This window comes from Ascidia mentula, chromosome 9 (genome assembly GCF_947561715.1).
Source record: "Ascidia mentula chromosome 9, kaAscMent1.1, whole genome shotgun sequence".
Taxonomy (NCBI): domain Eukaryota; kingdom Metazoa; phylum Chordata; class Ascidiacea; order Phlebobranchia; family Ascidiidae; genus Ascidia; species Ascidia mentula.
Window position 1 is genome coordinate 2,006,530 of NC_138574.1, and position 19,040 is coordinate 2,025,569.

Sequence of the window (19,040 nt, forward strand, 5' to 3'; positions counted from 1 at the left end):
ATCGAATAAATTGTTTGAAACAAAACAACTCACGAAACCATCCCCATCGCCGAATTTACGGCAATTAACAAAAAGGATTATGATGGCCAGCCAGCCAATTTTACCCAGGTTAAAAAAGGCGTTATTTCATTTAACAAAAGGTCATTGGCATTTGTACCACTGCTAAATTCAAACAAGGTTTTTTTTCAAACATCCAGCACATGAGCAAACGTCACGCTTGTTTCCATTTCCGCTGACTGTTTTACACGATTTTTGAGCGGACAAGAGGTTCCAGTTGCATTTCTATTAATATCTCTCTGTTTCTCGGCAAGACTACTTTCCCAAACGTACAAGATTCATACAAAATGTATTGAGAAGTAAAATGCCTAATACAACGAATTCATATTTGCCTACCGAATTCAACGAATGTTTTGCAAACAAGAACATTTTACATGGCAAACTGGGCACTAGCCGAACGTTCATAAACACAACCGTTCATAATCCAATTATACATCAATATCCAGTGCAATCTTGTCAATAAAAAGAGCGATCAGGCAGTAGTATAGCCGTCCTCAGAAAAAATCTAGCAGGGAAACACTATTTTTTTTTGTTTTCCAAGAGAAGCGGGGGGAAATACCCAACCTTGCCCCCTTCTGTGGACGCCCATTGGCAGTAGTAAATTTTATTGCGACATTGTCTCAAAAATCGCTGTCACTATCATCTTGCTCGCTTTCGGAGAAGGTGTATTTGGCCTGCTTACGTTGTCGTCCAGACACGGTTCGTGGCTTCACATCCACTTCACTCGCGGAATCTGATCCTCCTCCAAAATCACTGATGTCAGATTCCTCCTTGTCATCATCTGACCAAGGGCTCTTCTTTGGTTTCTTGCTTCTTGGCTTTGAAATAAAAGGGGAAAAGTTTTTTCTATCAAGTTTTTTTTCCATGACTTTCAGTAACATGTAATGAGGCTGGTGTTTTAAACAGGTTTCGACGAATTTCTTTTAAGTTTGTCTGTACAGAAAAGCCAAAGCTAATGTGCTACTCATGTTGAAGCAGACGTTTAAAACACTACTGGGTTCATCATCAGTGCAAAGAGAAGACTGCATTGAAGCATGCAACAGAATCTGCTTCAACATGATTAGCATACTAGCTTTTGCTTTTCCATTTTTTGATAAGTTCCGAATTTTTTGCACCTGTCTATTAAACTTCTTTTAAAACTGAACAATAACCAAATTTTCAACTACCAAACAAGCAGCAATAAACAAAAAAAAATTGGGACAAGATTAAGCCCTTGTCGTACCTTTGATGCTGGTTTTGCAGGAACTTTCTTTGCTGTGGTTTGCTTTTTGGGAGCAGCAGACACCTTGGCAACTTCTGTGAACACAAAAGAACAAGTTCAAAAGCAATGCAACACATCATGAAACTACAAAATTTACTTTTTGGTCTCGATGCACCATCACTGTCGCTCGTTTTGTTGCTCGTTAACTTTCTCCTCTTGATGGGTGCCTTTGATTTTGCATCCTTTGGAACAAAATCATCAACAATTAACGTTTGTAAAGGCAATAGCAGGAATATTGTTTTTTTAGTGATCTGCAATACTGATGTTTTACAAAACTACCAGATATGAGATGAAAAGCATTGAAATAATCGAAAAAAATACTTTTTCTGATTTTTTGATTCCCATTTTTGCGTCCCAGTCATGTTTGTCATCCATGGACTCAATCACAACATCCGATTCAGTTCTGGCAAAGAAACCACTTACAAATAAGTTGTTGGGCACAAAACTACATATTAGGAAATCAACCTATTCCAGTAAAACTTCTTTTGCATGACGCAGGTGGAACTTCACAGTCAATTCAAAAATCTCCAAAATTTTAAAATTAAATTTTACAAAAAACATATAATATTCAGGATTTAACAATTTTATAAATCAATATTTTAAATGCACACTGGATTCCACAATCCACACAAATAAAAGACCAAATTTACCCGGTTGAAGTTTGACTCTTTGCCTTGAACAAGTCGTCGTTAGTGTCCTCATCGGAGTCTAGGGAAACGGGCTTCTCTGAATAACAAGATGTCATAAAGCACATGGAACATACAAATATATATTGAACACTGACACTTTAATTCAGTGGTTCTTCAAACCAGGGTTGCAATGCTCTTAAGGTGGTATGTGAATAAATTTGTGAAGGTTAGCCTTCTGTGACTAAAAATTGTAAACATATATAAACATTGTGCTGATGCATTTATAATGGGTGCGCTGCACACAAAAAAGTTTAAGAACCACCATTTTTTTTGTTAATACCATTGAGTCACATGCATATGGTTTTATCAGTTACACATGTATTTCTTTTTAAGATTTTTGTAAAATAAATTGCTTACTTTTAGGGATTGACTTGAAATCCATCCCAGATGAATCAGAGTCGCTATCCAAAGTAAGTTTCTGTGGTTTTTCTTTCGGTTTAAAACCAAGCTTGCTTTGCTTTGTAGCAGCCTTCTTCTCTTTTTCAGCTACAAACACGTTGAGCACATTAAACATTTAATACTCTCCATGGAAAGCCACAATAATCAAACAGCATTTGCAAGCTAACTTCAGTGCAGGGCAATAACAACCACGGATTGGTCAGAAAATGTATTTATAAAATTTTAAAACATGAAGAACAATTTGACCGCTTCCTTTGCTACTATTGATCTCTTACATCATATGCGTTATTCACATGCAAGCTGAAAGCAACATTCACAAGTTGGCTACTATGCAGAGCAGTAAAAACCACATATTTATACAATTACATGAAATAATTAAGCCTGCTTGGTTTGCGGCAATAGATCTTTCTAATCACACTTATATGTTTAAAAGGTTTTTACCTGATTTTTTAATTCTACTCAGCAGGGAGATTGGGGCGTCCATGTCCATCTCATTGATTTCAACAACATCTTAACAAACACATGGGCTGAAAAGCACCAAAAACTTGGTCGCAAGCATAAACATCTTACATACCTGATTCCTTGTCTTCTTCTGCATTCTTAAAATACTCATCTAACTTCTTGACAGTTGGATCTTCTTTCTTTACCTAAAATGGAATACAAAGTGTAAGTGTTAATAAAAAAAGGCATTAAGTTTGCAGGCTTGGCAGCCCAGGCATTGCAGCCTAACTGGATCAGCCACTTTTTCCTGACAAGTCGGAGATTAAAAAAATCAAGCTCCCGGTGAGGTTTGAACTCACGACCCTGGGCTAACCAGGCCCAACGCTCTACCAACTAAGCTACAGGAGCTCAGTGGTTTCACGGGGTATATTGTGGCTAAGGTACATTGGTGCGCAAGCGCACAACTGGCCATGCAACTTTCACATATACGATCCTACCAATCATGCCTTTGCATGTAATATTACTGTAAAACAAGGCATTAAGTGTTGTGGTACCTGTTAAAACAGACAGCCGGAGTAATTTCAGAAATTCATTATTATCGAGCACCCCAAGGGTATGCGAATATGCATTTCCATGATTCTTATATGTCACATTAGTGCACTGTCTACAGCTCAATGATCATTATTGGCTCATTTTGTGGTTAATTACTATTTAATCTATATGCAGTGATTCTGAACAATTCATTAAGATAGACTTTTTTATGGGAATGTTTTGGGGGTTGTTTACAGTGTAATGTGTGTGTTAGAATTTAATATTGTTGGAAATCATGGTAACCACTGGAAAGAGATTGGTTTGCAGAAAAGAATAATTCAGTAACTTTAAACAAAAAACTTTTGAATCCACTTCTTCTTCATAAAGATGTTCAGCTTTAAGTACACAAAAAAAACACATACCTTTGATTTTCCAGCTTTGGGTTTGAGAGAAGGGTCGATCACAGGGACTACCCTAATCCCATGAGGGGAAGGTTTCGTCTCGGCACGTTCCATCAGTTTAGCTTTCTGTCCACGACCTTTTCCGAAAATTGACTTCTTTTTGTTCCCTTCGGCCATTGCCATCATAGCGTCTTCCCTTTCTTTGCCTTCAACTTTCTATGAACAAATTATGACAACTTTTTGCAATTTCTTATTAATTTAAGTGGAACCAATAAATCTGTTTTTAAGTAAATCGCAGTTACACAATTAGGCAGTGACACTTGTTTAAATGTACTTAAATCTTTGTTGCCCATAAGACTGCATGGTGATTTTAATTAGTGATGCACCGAAACAGCAATTTTTTTGATGAGAATTGTTCTTCTGGCATATTGAGTTGCACAAACCTTCGAGCCATTCTTAAGGCATGAGACCCATACAAGTCTCTTTCTACAACAAATATACTGCTATTTTTGCTGCCAGGCATACTAATTGATAAGAATTGCTCTTCTGGCATGCAATTTTTTTATTCGACTGAAACTGAATATTTGGCAAAAGTTGCCGAATAAACCGAAACTAATTTTGGTATCCATCTCTTTAAATGCAACAAATTTAAACAAAACGTGTGTTGGATTGGATGAAAAAACCCAGATTGGATCTATCATACATCTTTTTATTGGCACTTGAAGAATTACTGTGACTGCTGAACTTTGCATATTAGCATTGCATGCAGTAAAAAGTTTCAGTTTCAGTCGAATTCTGCAAAAATTTTCGGCCGAAACAAAATAATCATAAAAACCTTAGTTTCTGCTGAATAAATTGGGCAAACCGTACTTTCAATGCATCCCTAATTCTAATACTTTATCAAAAAGTTTATTTCTACGTTACATGAACTTAAAATAGTCGGTTATTGCTATGAAAAAAGAAGATAGTTTTTCCTTTAACACAGAAACTAGTGAACTGAACTGACCACTACCAATATAATGACCCTAATAGAGACATGGGTTTACTGAATGTTTGTTAATGCAGTTTGAATACCAGCAATTGGACAATTTACCTCTAATTCATCCATAAATTTCCCCAAATCTTCTTCCCATAGATTTATCGGTGTCTTTTTCTTCAGGATTTCCAGTTCAACAAGTTTTGCATCTCTCTGTACGTAAACCAGGTCATTATATTTCGTTTCTTGTATTTTTTTAGTTTTAAATAAGTATACGTATAAACACAGTATTTCTATGTGAGGTATATACAATGATTTTGGTGATAAACATCAACTAGGCTGCTTGTAACATTTTTGTGTTAATCTCAGATAGAAATACTGCTTGTGGCAGGTGCACGATCGACAGCCTGACAGGTTACCTTGATACTAGCAGGTCCAGATTAGTTTTATTATTCTGCAATACATTCAACATGCAATACTTTTGAATAGAAAAAAAAGTACTCATCAAAATAATGACAATATACATATGGATAAAAGTTAAAGATTGTTTTTTAGTTGGGGTTTTTGTAGAAGATATCAACACAGAGTATAAGATAATATTATTGATTTTGCGTCTGACTTAAACACTTTTATGGTTTTGTTGGTTCCCATGACAATATGTTCATTGGTGATGTAACTACGTACATTATGCATGGAAATAAAACTGATTTGATTTGTTGCAACTTGCCTGTTTAAGAAGATCATCTTTTCTCTCCTTCGACAAACTCCACAGTGGCATGTTGAGAATGTAGTTGAAATCTGCTCCTGATGCCTCATCCTCTGCTTCTGTCTCGGAAGATTCAGTTTCCTCTTCAGTAGCCTGATGTATTTTACAAAAAATAATAATTATATAAATGTGGAATTTATGGTTTTCAGCATATTCTGTTGTACATTTTCCACATTTTGATCAAAACACTACATCAGTACTTTCCAAAACTGTTCGAGTTCAAGACAATATTTGTTTAGAAATGTGCATATTTTGTTACACAAGATACGAATGTGCTATGAGTAAATAAAAGCAGTCTGACTGCAGTTTTTTTTGCGATTGGTCATTAATATTGTGAAACATTGCAATAATAATAATAATAAGGTTCTTACTTGTTTTAAAGATTCTCTCCAAGCTTTTACAGGATCAGAATCGTATTTCTTATCGATCAACAGCTTAATCAGAATCTTCTTGGCCTTGTTGACTGAAAATATCATAAAAGTTAGTTTCCGTAGTACTTTTGTAAACTGGTGATACAAAAAAAAAACAGATTAAATTCAATACACTATTTGTAGGGGTATATATTGTTTTTATGCAAAGCTGGTTTGTGTTACAAAATCATAAAGATTTTAACTAACAATAACTTTTAAATGTTATTCTGTGGTATGAACATTTTTCACAATAAGTTTTTCAATTTATTGCCACAACTTACAGATGGAAATTTTCCCCTCAATTTTCTCCAAAATGAACCTGGCTTGATTTGAGAGTTTCTTTGACTCAGCTGTCAGCATTCCAAGCACAAAGTCCTTCCGTTTGACGTAAAGCTGCATTCGGAGGTTGTAGAACTGCTTGAAGATGTCTGTGGTGCTGCTGAACCTTTGGAGGCAACCAAACTCATCAAATAACACCTGAAAAAAAAACATTCAATAAATTAGTGCTAATAATAAGGACAATAATAATAGGTGGAATGTCACTAAAACTTGATCAAGGCCACTTTGTAGTGTGAGTGAGAATATCATTTTAGGAAAAATATGTTTACAGTTTTTCTCAACAAAAAACATCGATCGAAATATGACACAAAAAACACCAGAATATGTAAAATCGGAAATATGCTCATGTTTTGAGAATAAAAAGTCTGGCCTGCAAATAATGCAGACAAATTTGACACGTTTATTTAAGTTTTGACAGAAAGCCAAAGTCATCATCACTTTAGAACCTAGCTGCATGGTAATAACTTTTACAAATTTTAACAATAAGTATATAAAAATATCCTTACCAATGTGTTGTTACAAGAAAGTGTGGTTTGAAGGTTGAGGAATTTGTGCAATCCCTTCCTCTCCATATCTTGCAACTTCTGCTGGGACATTTTGATGACGAAGCGAATGCTAACGTCTGTGTTGTAATCCTTGTATTCTTGAAGCTGTGCTTGAACCTTGTCCGTCCCGCTCACCATCGGTTCCAACACGTTTTCCTTGTATGGCTGAACACAGAATATAAGAATAAATCAGTGTTTCCCAAAAGTATTTTAATGAATAGCACACCTTGAGTGAAAAAAAAGTTTGGGAAACACTGATTTATTTCGAAAAGGAGAGCCAAAGCTAGGATGCTGTTAATCATATTCTAAGTAAACGTTTCGAACTCATACTGGGTTCATCATCAGTACTACTACATTGAACTGGTTGCAGAAAAGCGTCGTGTTAATAAAGGACTGAAAGGCAGAAGGGAAACAGCAGCAACACTGATTTATTATTCAACAACTGGGAGAACCCTTAAATTCAGTATGATAAAGAAATGTAGCAATACAATTTGGACAAGTGGGCATTAATGGACAAGTCTTAAGAAACTTAAGAGATTGAAATGGTTCCTGGAACACAAAAGTTATAAAAAAACACAGATTCCTTTATACTGTGATATTCCTAACTTAGGCTGTAACTAGACACCAAATTGGATGCAGAACTTATATTTATACCAATGTTAAATTAAATCATTGTAATTGTTTATTCTACAGCAGATAGTTGCCACATGGAGTCTGTACCTGCGTCCAAGTTTTGACTGGCAGCTCAGTAATCTCTACACTGTTGTCATCTAGTATCGACGCCTCGCCATTCACGACATATCTGTTTGGTTCCAGCAGGTCAATCGTGCCTTTGAAGTTCTTATATCTGGGCAGCTGAAATGTGATTGCAATGTTTCAGACTCAATAAAGTACATCCTAGTGGCAAACAATATAATAAAGGCATAGAGTACAAAAACAACAATAATAATCAATTATAAATTGGGTTGCTTTTATTGTGAACAAATATTTTTGATCTGAAATATTGACAACAGCTGGTCACAAAATTTAAATTTTTGAATTGAAAACTAATTGCAATACAACAAAAGCATAGCAAGGGTTTATTAAATCAGTGACTTTTGTCTTGATAATAATTTTTAAATTGAAAACTAAATGCAAGTTAAAAACAAACCAAATTTAAAGGTTCTTCCCCTCTCATCATGCGTCGACAATTCTCCACAACTTCACGAATGTCGTGGTTTGGGACTCTGGTGCTCCACCCGGTGCCAATACCCTCAGACCCGTTTATCAGCACAGTTGGTATAATCGGGCAGTACCACATGGGTTCCACTTTCTGATTGTCGTCATGTAGCCAGGTAAGAAGATTGTCATCCATAGGATTGAACAGAAGCCTTGCTAAGGGACTGCAAAGAACAAAAAGACATATAATTTTCTTTTTTTTTGATATATTATTTTAATTACATTGTAGTTTCGAGAAATCATTGGGCTGTAAAAGTTTATTTAAAAGGTTTAAACTGGGCTAAAGGTTATACCTATTTCTTCAAACATAACAACAATTTGGTAATTTATGCCTACATATGGATACAGAGAAACATCCAACGACAGTCAGACCTCATCAAACCAGACCCAGAAAACCACACAAACTAATACAAAAATTTTGATTTCTTTCCTTTATCCGTATTTCTCGCTCGAGTTAACATTACACGACAAAACAATGTAGTCTGGATTAACAAGGTCTGATTGTATTTAAGTGTGAAGTTGAAATTACCTGAGCATTGTGAAAATATAACGAGGTGAAGCAGCATCCTTCCCACCATGTAGTCTTGTCCCAAATTGTCCGATCGGTTGCAACAAGTTTAGGTTGTTTGACCCCACATAGTTTTGGGCCATGTTTATGATCGTTGACATCAAGGAAGTCTAAACAAAATTGCAAGGTTTTGAAAGGTAAATTACAATTTACATGCATTTGTTTCAGTACAAGCACTCAAGGCTTAAAAAGCGAACAACTAAGAAAGTTAAAACTATTCTCTGGTTCTACATCATTATTTGCCAATTATCCACCAATTTCTGGCAGAGAAAACAAACGCAAAAAGTTTATTTATTGTCAGCAAACCTCTCCATGGTGATATGCAGAAAGTTCAGCAACGGAACCGGCAAGTTGTGCAACTTTCACTTCACGCTTGTCGTTTCTTCGCAAACATGTGTAAAGCACCTTTCTCTGACCCGGTTTTAAGCCTGTAAAAAAAGTATAGCCGAATTTATTCCTTTACAATCACAAGGTCATGTAAAATGCTGTATCCGCAACCACTATGGAAAACCCAGTATGGTCTAAGTCAGAGCTTCCCAACCTTTTTCAGTTCGCAGCCCACTTTTAACGCAAGCTTAATTATGCGACCCACAATGAGATATGACCAACAGGATCTAATAAAAAACTGTAACATTTAGAAATGCTTCGCGACCCACTGGTTGGGAAGCACTGGTCTAAGTAAACAAAAACTAATAATTTGATAAATGTGATTTTGGTACCAGCAATCCAATCTTCGCAGATAAAAAAGCATACATTAGGAATGTATGAATTCCGGTCATTTCTTTTTCTAGTCATTTCTTTTATTTGTCAAATGAAGCAATTTCAAACAAAAAAAAATCTTTAGGGAAATCAATACTTAACTATGATGGTGCAACTATTCATAAAAAGCAAGCTTTTCAAAACAGTGGAGATAGGTATTCTATACTGTACTGCGGCACATTCAATATGGCAGCTGAGTTTGTGAAATGCAAAACAAGTTTTTGACTAAGAATCCAAAGGAAAAACAAAACTATGGACAAGCACACAACACATACCGTCAACTAGTGATGGAACAGATCGTTCCACATCAGCGCACGAGAACATGACCAGTTCCTTGTTGATGAAATCTTTGTACGAAAGATGTCGGGTGTCTGCAGAATAAAGATCGGATCCAGGTTCAGGTCGTTCGTCCACTCTGCAACGTCTTCTCTCTTCCATGTAGTGGGATAACCATTCTTTCCTGTCATCTGCACGTTTCTTGTTGAAGGCCTGAAAGACCGGGGTTGACATAAATGAAATCCACTTGCCGTATTTACTCGATTGTTAGCTGCCCTCGAATATAAAAAAAAATATAATTGCCAACACATCTGTCGTTTAAAATTGTCAGATACGCTGATAACCGTGGGCAATAAAACGTACTGGTATGATGGAGCGAGTTGATGGTAAATTGCATTAAAAAACAGAGCGCAGACAAAATATCGGTGTGACATGAAATAATGTAAGCCGCACAAACGGTAGGTTAAAAAACTTTATAAGCCGCGGCTAACAATCGAGTAAATACGGTAGTATTCTATTTGTTGTTCACACTTATCTCAAAAAAAATTAATAAAAATACAGTATATTTGGGTGCAAAGTATCTGGAGTTAAGTAGTCTAAATAAAAAAGCCAAAGCTAGAATGCTGTTCATCATAATGCTGGTAAACGTTTCGAACTCATACAGTGTTCATCATATGTACTCAAATGAGCAGCTCACAAAAATACAGTATATGTTTTCAAATTTTAGTAGAACCACTTTTAACGTTAAAAATGTAAGAGTGAAAACCTTATCAAGTTTGCATAAAAGTTTTAACTACAACTGCAGAAGTAACAACGAACTAATATCCTACAATGTTAATTTAAACAACAAACCATATCAATGGAATGATCGTCATCCGCTCCAGAATACTTGAAACGCACACGATGCCGATTCATGTCGGCAAAATATGCTTTCGCTTCTTTTGAGGTAGACGTTCCCAAACCTATGTATGTTTATACAAAATAAGAAGTGTATCTTTGGTAAATGCAATGGAAACTCACACATGTTTTTACAAAGTTACTCAAAGATCTTTACACGAACATTTTTATTGTTTACTAACAAAAATAACAAGTGATTGAAAAAACAAAATGACAGGAAACCTCAAGAGATTGTATTGTGCTCAGCTGATTTTTTGTGTGTCATTTGTCGGTCATTGACCGATTCTTTTACAAAATTTCACAAAATATTCAAACCATTTTGGACACAATGTCCGAATGCATTTCGGCAAAGAAATAACAGCGAGGGCAAAGTGCGCCCTATTGTGCATCGCGCAAGTTTGCCTTGCAATGCTTGGGATGTCATTATCGCGATTTGTGGCGCTTTGTTTTTGAGGCCTCGTTATCAGCAGATACGCAACGGGATGTGCATTGTTGCGTAATACTCGCTCGGATACAGCAGCATCGTTTCGTAACAATGCGGTTTGTTCCTGCGTTTTTCGTTAAACTTGGAAAAACAAACGTGCAGATACGCAACTTCAAAGTCGTGTGCTTTGCGAAAGAAAGTTGGCTGTTACATCGCGCAAATTACTGCAATACGCTACTTGTTTTAAAAGCTAAATATACGTGGTAAATGTCCGAAACAAATCGGAATATTTACTGCCATTTCGGAAATTTGTCAGAATTTTTTTGTTGAAATAAAAAAAACCAAGCCAAGTGGTAGCTTTATTTCCGTAAATGTTGATTTTGTTCCAAAATGTGCTAAATGCAGCTTAACAAAAGGCCAGTTTACCTATTTAACTGTTTAAGGCCGATATGGGGCAACACTAAATAAACATATATATCTTCTTGTTGGTAAGAAGGAAAAAAGTTCACCTTTGTAGTACTTCGCCTTCCACGATTTTGAGTTGTCCGTCGTTGTTTTCCAATCTTCGAACTCCGGGACGGTGTAGAAGGATAACACTTGTTGTCCTTTTGATACTTTAACAATTGGTGTGATGAATTCCTCCAAAACCCTACAATTGTTATTTTTAATAGAAACACACATAGGAGACTTGTCGCAAATTTAATATATGTCAGAATGAAAGCCCAAACTGTCTTAAAGAAGGTATACTTTACATATTACTTTTAGCCAGTGCTTTTCAACCTGTGGGACCATCCGCACTGGTGCAGATGTGAAAATTTTTTGTGCGCATGGGCAACATGGTGCGGATGAGTGCGGATGACAATCGCCCGATAAAAGGCTATTTATTCTAAGAATTTTTCATATTTGGTTACGTACACTAGCTTCAAAAAGCAACGCTAATCCTTCCCCTTTAATCGTCGGTAGGTTTCCAATTGTTTAAATTTCGAAACGTCCAAGAAAGGGCAATTTATCATGAAGCCTGGCTGTTGGTATTAGTTATGTACATCCTGGGGTTCGCAAACATTTCATGCGCGGTTTGGCCGCATTGTGCGGATGAAATTTTCGTGCCACAGAAAAGTGCGGATAGAATTTAAAAAGGTTGAAAAGCACTGCTCTAAGCAATTCTTAACGATTTTCCATATGGCAATTTCGACTCTTGCTGTTCATCTTATCAGAAAAATGACAACCTAAAAAAATTCTTAAACAACCAAACATATCAAATAAGTTACAGACTTCACAAAAAATAGCGTTTCAAAATCTCAATGATCTTTACCTCCTTTGAAGCATGTTTGGCCAGTTGCTATGGATAAAGTTGATGAGAAGACCTTTGATATGAGATCCATCGTGGTCCTACACCACAATGAAAAATTTTACAATAACCGAGAAAAATCAAGACTTTGGCAAAATAGAAATGGCCAATTGAAAGAACACAGTGGTGACTTGCACAATTGCCAGTTGTGTTAAAAAACTTTCAGATAAATTTTTGTGGGAAATTATCACCTGATCTGTCATAATCATGAGCTTTCCGTATCTCAGACTTTTTAATTCGTCGTCACTTTCATATTTTTTTCCATACTTGAAACCCATGATCTTTATGATGTTGTTGATTTCCGCATTTCCCATTATCTGCGACAAAACATTGGTCGGTTTCAATTGTCGGGCTATCCTTTCTTTGGTTTTAAGTCTTAAAATAATGATGCCACACATTTTGAATAAAGCACATGATGTCTATCCTCCTTTTTTGGATAATCCATACCAAGAATGAAAGTAAATATTGCATTGATGTAAATCAGTGATTTTTGAAGTGGGTTTCATAACATATATAGCAGTGATTCCCAACCTTTTTGTGGTTGCGTACCACTTGGAGGTAAAACAATTTCGACACCTAGTTAAGTGTTACAAAGTAACCTAGGGGATGAAGCAACAAACATATTGAGATCACTTACGAGTTTTTAAATTCAAACAAATCCGCAAATTACAGAAAGGTGCTCGCGTACCACCACCACTAGTGGTATGTGTACCATCGGTTGGGAAACACTGACATTTAGAGTTCCATGAACCACTACCTGGTTTTAGGTTATTCACCTGGGAATGAGAGGCATCCCTTACGTTGAGAAGTTTACCACGAAGGGGGAATACCCCATACTTGTCGCGGCCTACAACAGAGAGACCAGATACAGCAAGCGTTTTGGCCGAATCTCCCTCTGTTAGGATTAGAGTGCAGCCTAATGAATGCTTGGTACCAGCGTCATTTGCATCGTCCAACTTCGGAACACCTGAACAAAATTAAATGACACAAAAATCATAAATACCGGTCATGGGAAGCAAGTTTCAGCTACACTAAAGGCTAAAACAGTGTCAAAATGACAAAAAAATGAGAACAAAATGAATTGATGTGGAAAATTTCAACACAGAGTGACATCATACTAGTGTAAATACACGACAAATCAATTTTTTTTTCAAACAATTAGTAATGATGTGTGAGTTTTGTGAAATTGACTTCACTATATCCCAATTGTAATTTCATGTAATATGCTAAAATAATAAGTAAAAAAGCAATCACATACAGCAAATATACCTTTAAGCTTATTAGACTTAGAGGCAGATTTCTTTTGAAGTTGGCTCTGGGCTTTAAACTTGACCCAGTTCATGATGCTATCCACGATACCGCTGTTGCTTGCCTAAATATAAACAAAATTAACATAATTGCAAAATCCGACTGATCGAGAGAATAATATTTTGATTGCTTACTGTTTTCAAAAACTTGTCCGTGAGGCTACAAGATGAGCCAAATTTCTTTGCTTGCAACGTCATGTTTTCCTTCGTTTGAGAGTCGAACGTTGGGTTTTCAATCAAGCAATTGACGAACAACCAACAATGGTTTTTAATCTGAGCAAATACAAAAATCCTGACGTTAACCTCCAAAAAATTTTCACGTTGAATTACTTTATTCATGCCCAAAGTTTTTTATTGAACTATGTTTACCTAAAACTTTTGACTATTTTTAACAATGATAGTTATGTGGAGTTAAGAATTTTAAATAGTTGTGATCACTAATTTGCTGCCTTTTCATGTGAATGTATGACAAACTTGTGCTGGAACTGCAGTACTTAACAATGATAGGTGGATTTAAGACAAACAAAACGTTTTACTTGGCTATCATTAACAGGTTGGACATAAATAACAAACCACGAACCTGATAAGGTTTCACTTCAACTCCTCCTTTGTTCTTCTTTTTTACGACTTCAGTAAGTTTCTTAGTTAACTGTCAGAAAAAACTCAGTAAAACATCATTAGGAATTTCAGACTTTCAATAAACGCGGATTGTATATAATTTTATGTATTAAGAAAGTTATTGACACTTTGGGTTACCTGATCTAAGACATGGTCAACGTGCCTTCCGCCTTTGGTAGTAGCTATGCTGTTTACAAATGACAATTGTTGGAATCCTTTGTCAGATTGCGTCAAGCAAATCTACAAAATATAATTTGTAGCAAGCAAGACAAACATTGTAAGTTCTTCAATAACAACAACAAGCAAAGACCTACCTCCCATCTCGGACTAACTTTTTCATGAATCAACTTCAGTGGTTCGCCGTTGTCGTCAATAACTTGTTTTGTAAACAACTCACAATAATCTTTGAAGGACTTTATCTAATGAGCAAAATAATCATATGCGGTTACTAAAATAGTTACTATGTCATAATTGCTAATTAAAAATGTTACTGGTCAAAGAATGAAAGTTTATTATAAAAGAATAATAAACGTTTCTGTCAAACAGGTACTTTTAGGTCACATAGAAATTATCAGACACCAACCCTAATGAATTTAAGACTTACACCATTGACTCTGGCAAACTATAGTCCTCAGATTAAATCTGGCAATTTAGGTCTTTTAATCTGGCTCACTGAACATTGGTAGAACAGTTTATCATAATCTTAGTACTGTAGTGCAAACATTCTTTTTCCACTTTAGAAATACATGGCTCATTGGCTGTCTGTCACATTTTTGATAATTTTAGCAAAAAAATGTTTGCCCACCCTTGGCCTAACACATAAGTGGGCATACCGGTAGTCTTGTGCCATTTAGATAAACTTTAATTCCCGGTGTTGATCCTGTAAGATCGTATGCCCTACGAGACAAAAGTGCAATTGTGTCCTTGTCCAATGATGACATGTGGAACTTTTCCAAGTCTGGCTGTTATTGGAAATAGAAGAAAAATGTGCATTATAAATTGAGTTGAAACATCTGCATTATTTGTAAACACTCACATAGAAGGTAACGCAGGTAAAATCAGGTTTGTCGTATGACACAAGCTTTCGTTCCCCAGTCTTGGACATGTTTTTCGACCAAGTCTAAACAATAAAAATGATAAATGCTGTGTTTGTAATCTCTTACAATGCAACAACACATCAACACTGGCACCTATACCTGCTTGAACTTCTTCTTGTATTCTTTGGATGCAGTTTCCACAGAAAACTTTGTGCTGAATATGTTGCACAATTTTGCTCCATATCCATTTCTACCACCTAAAATACACAAGTTCACGACATTGCACAAATTTCACAATCAATATTGTACAAAATAGGCTGGTGGAATTGTACATATCATTAACACCCTCTAGCACACCTGTAACTTTTTTGTCATCATCGTTGTAATTACTGGATGTCAAAAGATGTCCAAATATCATCTCCGGAACAAACATTTTCTCAACCTTATGTTCGACAATGGGAATTCCTTTTCCATCGTTCCACACCGATATGCGATTGTTCTCGCTGCATAGAATTTGAGCACATGTAGATAAAAATCAGGGTTTTCTACTAGCGGGCCGTAAAAAAGGACACATAACGACACACTATAGTCAATTTTTCTTGTGCTTACAATTACATAAGATTTAACGCAGAAGTAATGCCATGCTTTCGCATAGCAAGGCAGGATCGCCCCACTGCGCAGGCCCTTTACATAAGATTTAATGTATTTTTTCCTATCATCGTTTACATTTACAAATGTTCCACTTGTTACGAAACAGTTATATTGTGTTAAGTTTGCCATGAGTAAAACCACATGTTATTCTTTTATTAAAGTCACAATACAAATTTTTTTGTTGACTGCAACAAAAAGTATTTGTGGACCCATGACAAGGAATTTTTAATAAAACTTACGGATCGATGTCAATTTTGATGGTGCTCATTTTCGCATCTCTTTGCTTGTTGTCAGCTGCATTGACAAGGATTTCATCGAATATCTTGTAGAGACCGGGAACAAACGTAATCTCACGGTTTTTCATTCCTACCCCTTCATCCCATACCCACATTGCCTGGAAAATTGAAACTGTCTTGGTAAACATAACACAGAAATCATTGGAAATATTGCGGACCAAATAATGAAAACCAATATTGTAAGTATTTTGATTGATCTGCTTTCCTGGCACAATTAAACATTACTACAACTTGAATCAAGAGAATTTAGTTCGTTTTCAACTTAATGTAACTGTTGTTTCCCGCGTTTCTCATTTATATTATGTGATTTTACAAGCAGTGTTAGTGGTCCTTTTTTGTGTTTTTGCGGTTCTTGATGCTTGGTTGTGTGCACCATTACCCTGATTAAGTTTAACTGAATAGCAAGCAAAACATCGTTAAATAAAATTATGCACTTAAATCTGTGTCAGAACAGAACAGAATAATTGAAATACAATATGCATGGGAGCAACATAATATTTGTGAAGTTGTAAGCATAGACGTAGAGTTTGGCACATCAACGGGGGTGTGGCGCAAAAAAAAATGTTAAATTTAGTAAAGGTCGGGGGTGCGCGGCACCCCTACACCCCCCTACTCTACGCCAGTGGTTGTAAGCATGGGCGTATCCAGGGGGGGGGTCCCAGGGGTCCGGACCCCCCCCTTTTGTGAAATATTTTGGTCTTTTTTGATAACTAAACAAACGCCACTGTATTTTTTTTGTCAAAATCCACGTGAAAACCAGAAATTTTCTTTGACGTTGACCTGAAAACCGCATCGTGCTTGCATTCGCCATTGTTTCCAAACAGGGAGCATCGTTACCGAACACTTGGCATTGTTACCAAACATGTTGTATTGTTACGAAACAAAGGTAATTTTTCGTCAGTTTACGGACGAAACGTCGTTTCTCAGTGGCCGTTGTAATGACAAGCGGTTTACTTGTGTGAAAGTCAATTAGTTTAGTTGTTAAACTTTGAAAGCAGTAGTAATAAAACTACGGTGCAAGCACTATACGGCAAAACCTCGCATCGAGTGTCCCATAGCGTTACACAATTGCGCAAGCCAGAAAGGCACCGTTTATATGACGATTGGCGCGAACACCGGCGTTCGTATTTTGCGATTCCCGCCCATAATTAACCTTACTTTATACCTGAAAATCGGGGAATTCCCTAAAAAATTTGGACCCTCCCCTTCAAAAATTCCTGGATACGCCCCTGGTTGTAAGTATATATATATACATTACGATATAAATAAACACGTAGCCAATAATACAAATTTTGTGAGCTTCATACAGACGGCCACTGTTTCGACTTTTAGGGTCTCATCAGTGCAGCTTGGTGTGACTATGCAAGATCTTGCCGGTCAAACCAAACTGCACTGATGAGACCTTTCTGGTATAAACAGTGACCATCTGTAATAAGCTCACAAAATTCACCATTATCTTTGCTCGGTAGCTGTGTGTTTGTACAAGAAAAAACTTCCCTGTAAAGATTTAAATTATGTTATACAAAGAACATCAACAGCAGCAATTGAGGCGTCATTTGTGAAGCAATATCCATTACCTGCGTTACAGGTTCTACGGAACCGATGTAGGTATCTGGTCTAAGTAAAATATGCTCCAACTGGGTTTTCTTCTGATAAATTCTCTCCACAGAAAGACGTTTCTTTCCACCTCCCCCACCTTCAGGGGTTTTTGGAAGATGGTCAAAGTCCATTTTTGACTAAAAATGTTAAAATAAGTGACCGATTAGGGTAATTTTCTTTTTACCAAAATATTATTTGGTCAGAAACTTAACGATTGACAGAATGTTTTTGATAGCTTAGTAATTGCATATTTACATTTATTTTATTTTAATGGTTATGAAAAGAACAAGCTGAACAGGAAATAAATGAGTAATGAAGCTTGTGCATAAAAAGTGCAGATGGCAAAGCAATTGGTGTTATTTAAATTACATTTTCCTTGCGAGTTAATAAAACTATTCATTCCAAGTAATATTTGCAGACCTGAAGGACAAAAATAAACCAAAACAAACCTTGACTTGAAGACTTCTGGAGGGCAAAGCAAAATTAACGGCAAAAGAAAGATGGTGAAAACGCGGCCTTTCAAACAAGTGAAAGGGCCGTGTAGTAAAAGACTTGTTACAAAAACAATTTCTCAATGCTATACATTTTGCAAAAACACTTGTGTTCATCAAACGCAGACAAAGAGCCCTAAAAAACACTTAGTTTGAAAGAAATTGATGCAAATAGTACTAACAAGACAGAACGACAAAAGCTGATCGCAAGAAAAACAAACGCATGTCCATTATTGTTGAAGCGCCAAGTTTAAAGTTTTCCAGACCACTGGAGTCATTGTATGCTGAAAATTGTAACATTAAATAAAATACATTTTTTCTTGGTATCTACAATCATTGCGTAAAATTTACTTTTCATTCTTTCGTTATGATAAAATTTTGACAAAAAATTTCTTTAATTGTACATTACAATAAAAAAACAAAATATTTCCTCCCTAAGGTGCTGGACAATATTCATGCAAAACGCGGGAAATTTTTTAATTGTTTGAGTTTTTCACTGATCTCTATGAACAGTGTTTATAGAGATCAGTGGAGTTTTCAGTAATTTGTGTTTGCGTCGAAAACATGCTTTACGTGTAAGTTTCAATCAAATTATTTGTTCACACAATATGACTAACTGGATGAAAAATAATGTTCATTTTTTCCCTCTGTTGCAACAAAGTGAACCGTACAACATTGCCATGTTCGGTGAGCATTACTGGCCACACAACTCTTTACAGTAAAGGCCCGTTTACAC

The 19,040-nt window shown here is 36.1% G+C and overlaps 2 protein-coding genes across 4 annotated transcripts in view; one reads left to right on the top strand and one right to left on the bottom strand.

Annotated features, from left to right (window-relative positions):
- The window catches only part of LOC145913121 (bax inhibitor 1-like), a 160,622-nt gene that overhangs the window by 115,113 nt on the left and 26,469 nt on the right, over window positions 1-19,040 (top strand). The window lies entirely within an intron of this gene.
- On the bottom strand, window positions 330-18,435 carry LOC145914699 (DNA topoisomerase 2-alpha-like). Of its 2 annotated transcripts, none has more exons than XM_083002518.1 (36): window positions 18,263-18,435; window positions 17,792-17,950; window positions 16,158-16,312; window positions 15,625-15,770; window positions 15,427-15,524; window positions 15,267-15,350; window positions 15,064-15,192; window positions 14,545-14,649; window positions 14,369-14,470; window positions 14,193-14,261; window positions 13,748-13,885; window positions 13,575-13,677; window positions 13,082-13,272; window positions 12,497-12,622; window positions 12,270-12,346; window positions 11,467-11,606; window positions 10,489-10,598; window positions 9,636-9,849; window positions 8,908-9,029; window positions 8,563-8,711; window positions 7,966-8,197; window positions 7,536-7,670; window positions 6,777-6,980; window positions 6,213-6,408; window positions 5,893-5,984; window positions 5,483-5,614; window positions 4,873-4,968; window positions 3,801-3,995; window positions 2,981-3,053; window positions 2,848-2,916; window positions 2,365-2,493; window positions 1,969-2,044; window positions 1,640-1,721; window positions 1,416-1,500; window positions 1,280-1,353; window positions 330-875 (listed from the first exon to the last, which is right to left on the bottom strand). In XM_083002518.1, exons 1-36 carry the CDS (start codon window positions 18,419-18,421, stop codon window positions 678-680), a joined length of 4,644 nt encoding a protein of 1,547 aa, XP_082858644.1. In that variant the 5' UTR covers window positions 18,422-18,435; the 3' UTR covers window positions 330-677. The 2 variants fall into 2 exon arrangements, with proteins under 2 accessions (XP_082858644.1, XP_082858645.1); XM_083002519.1 differs by having other exon boundaries at window positions 4,873-4,964; window positions 5,479-5,614.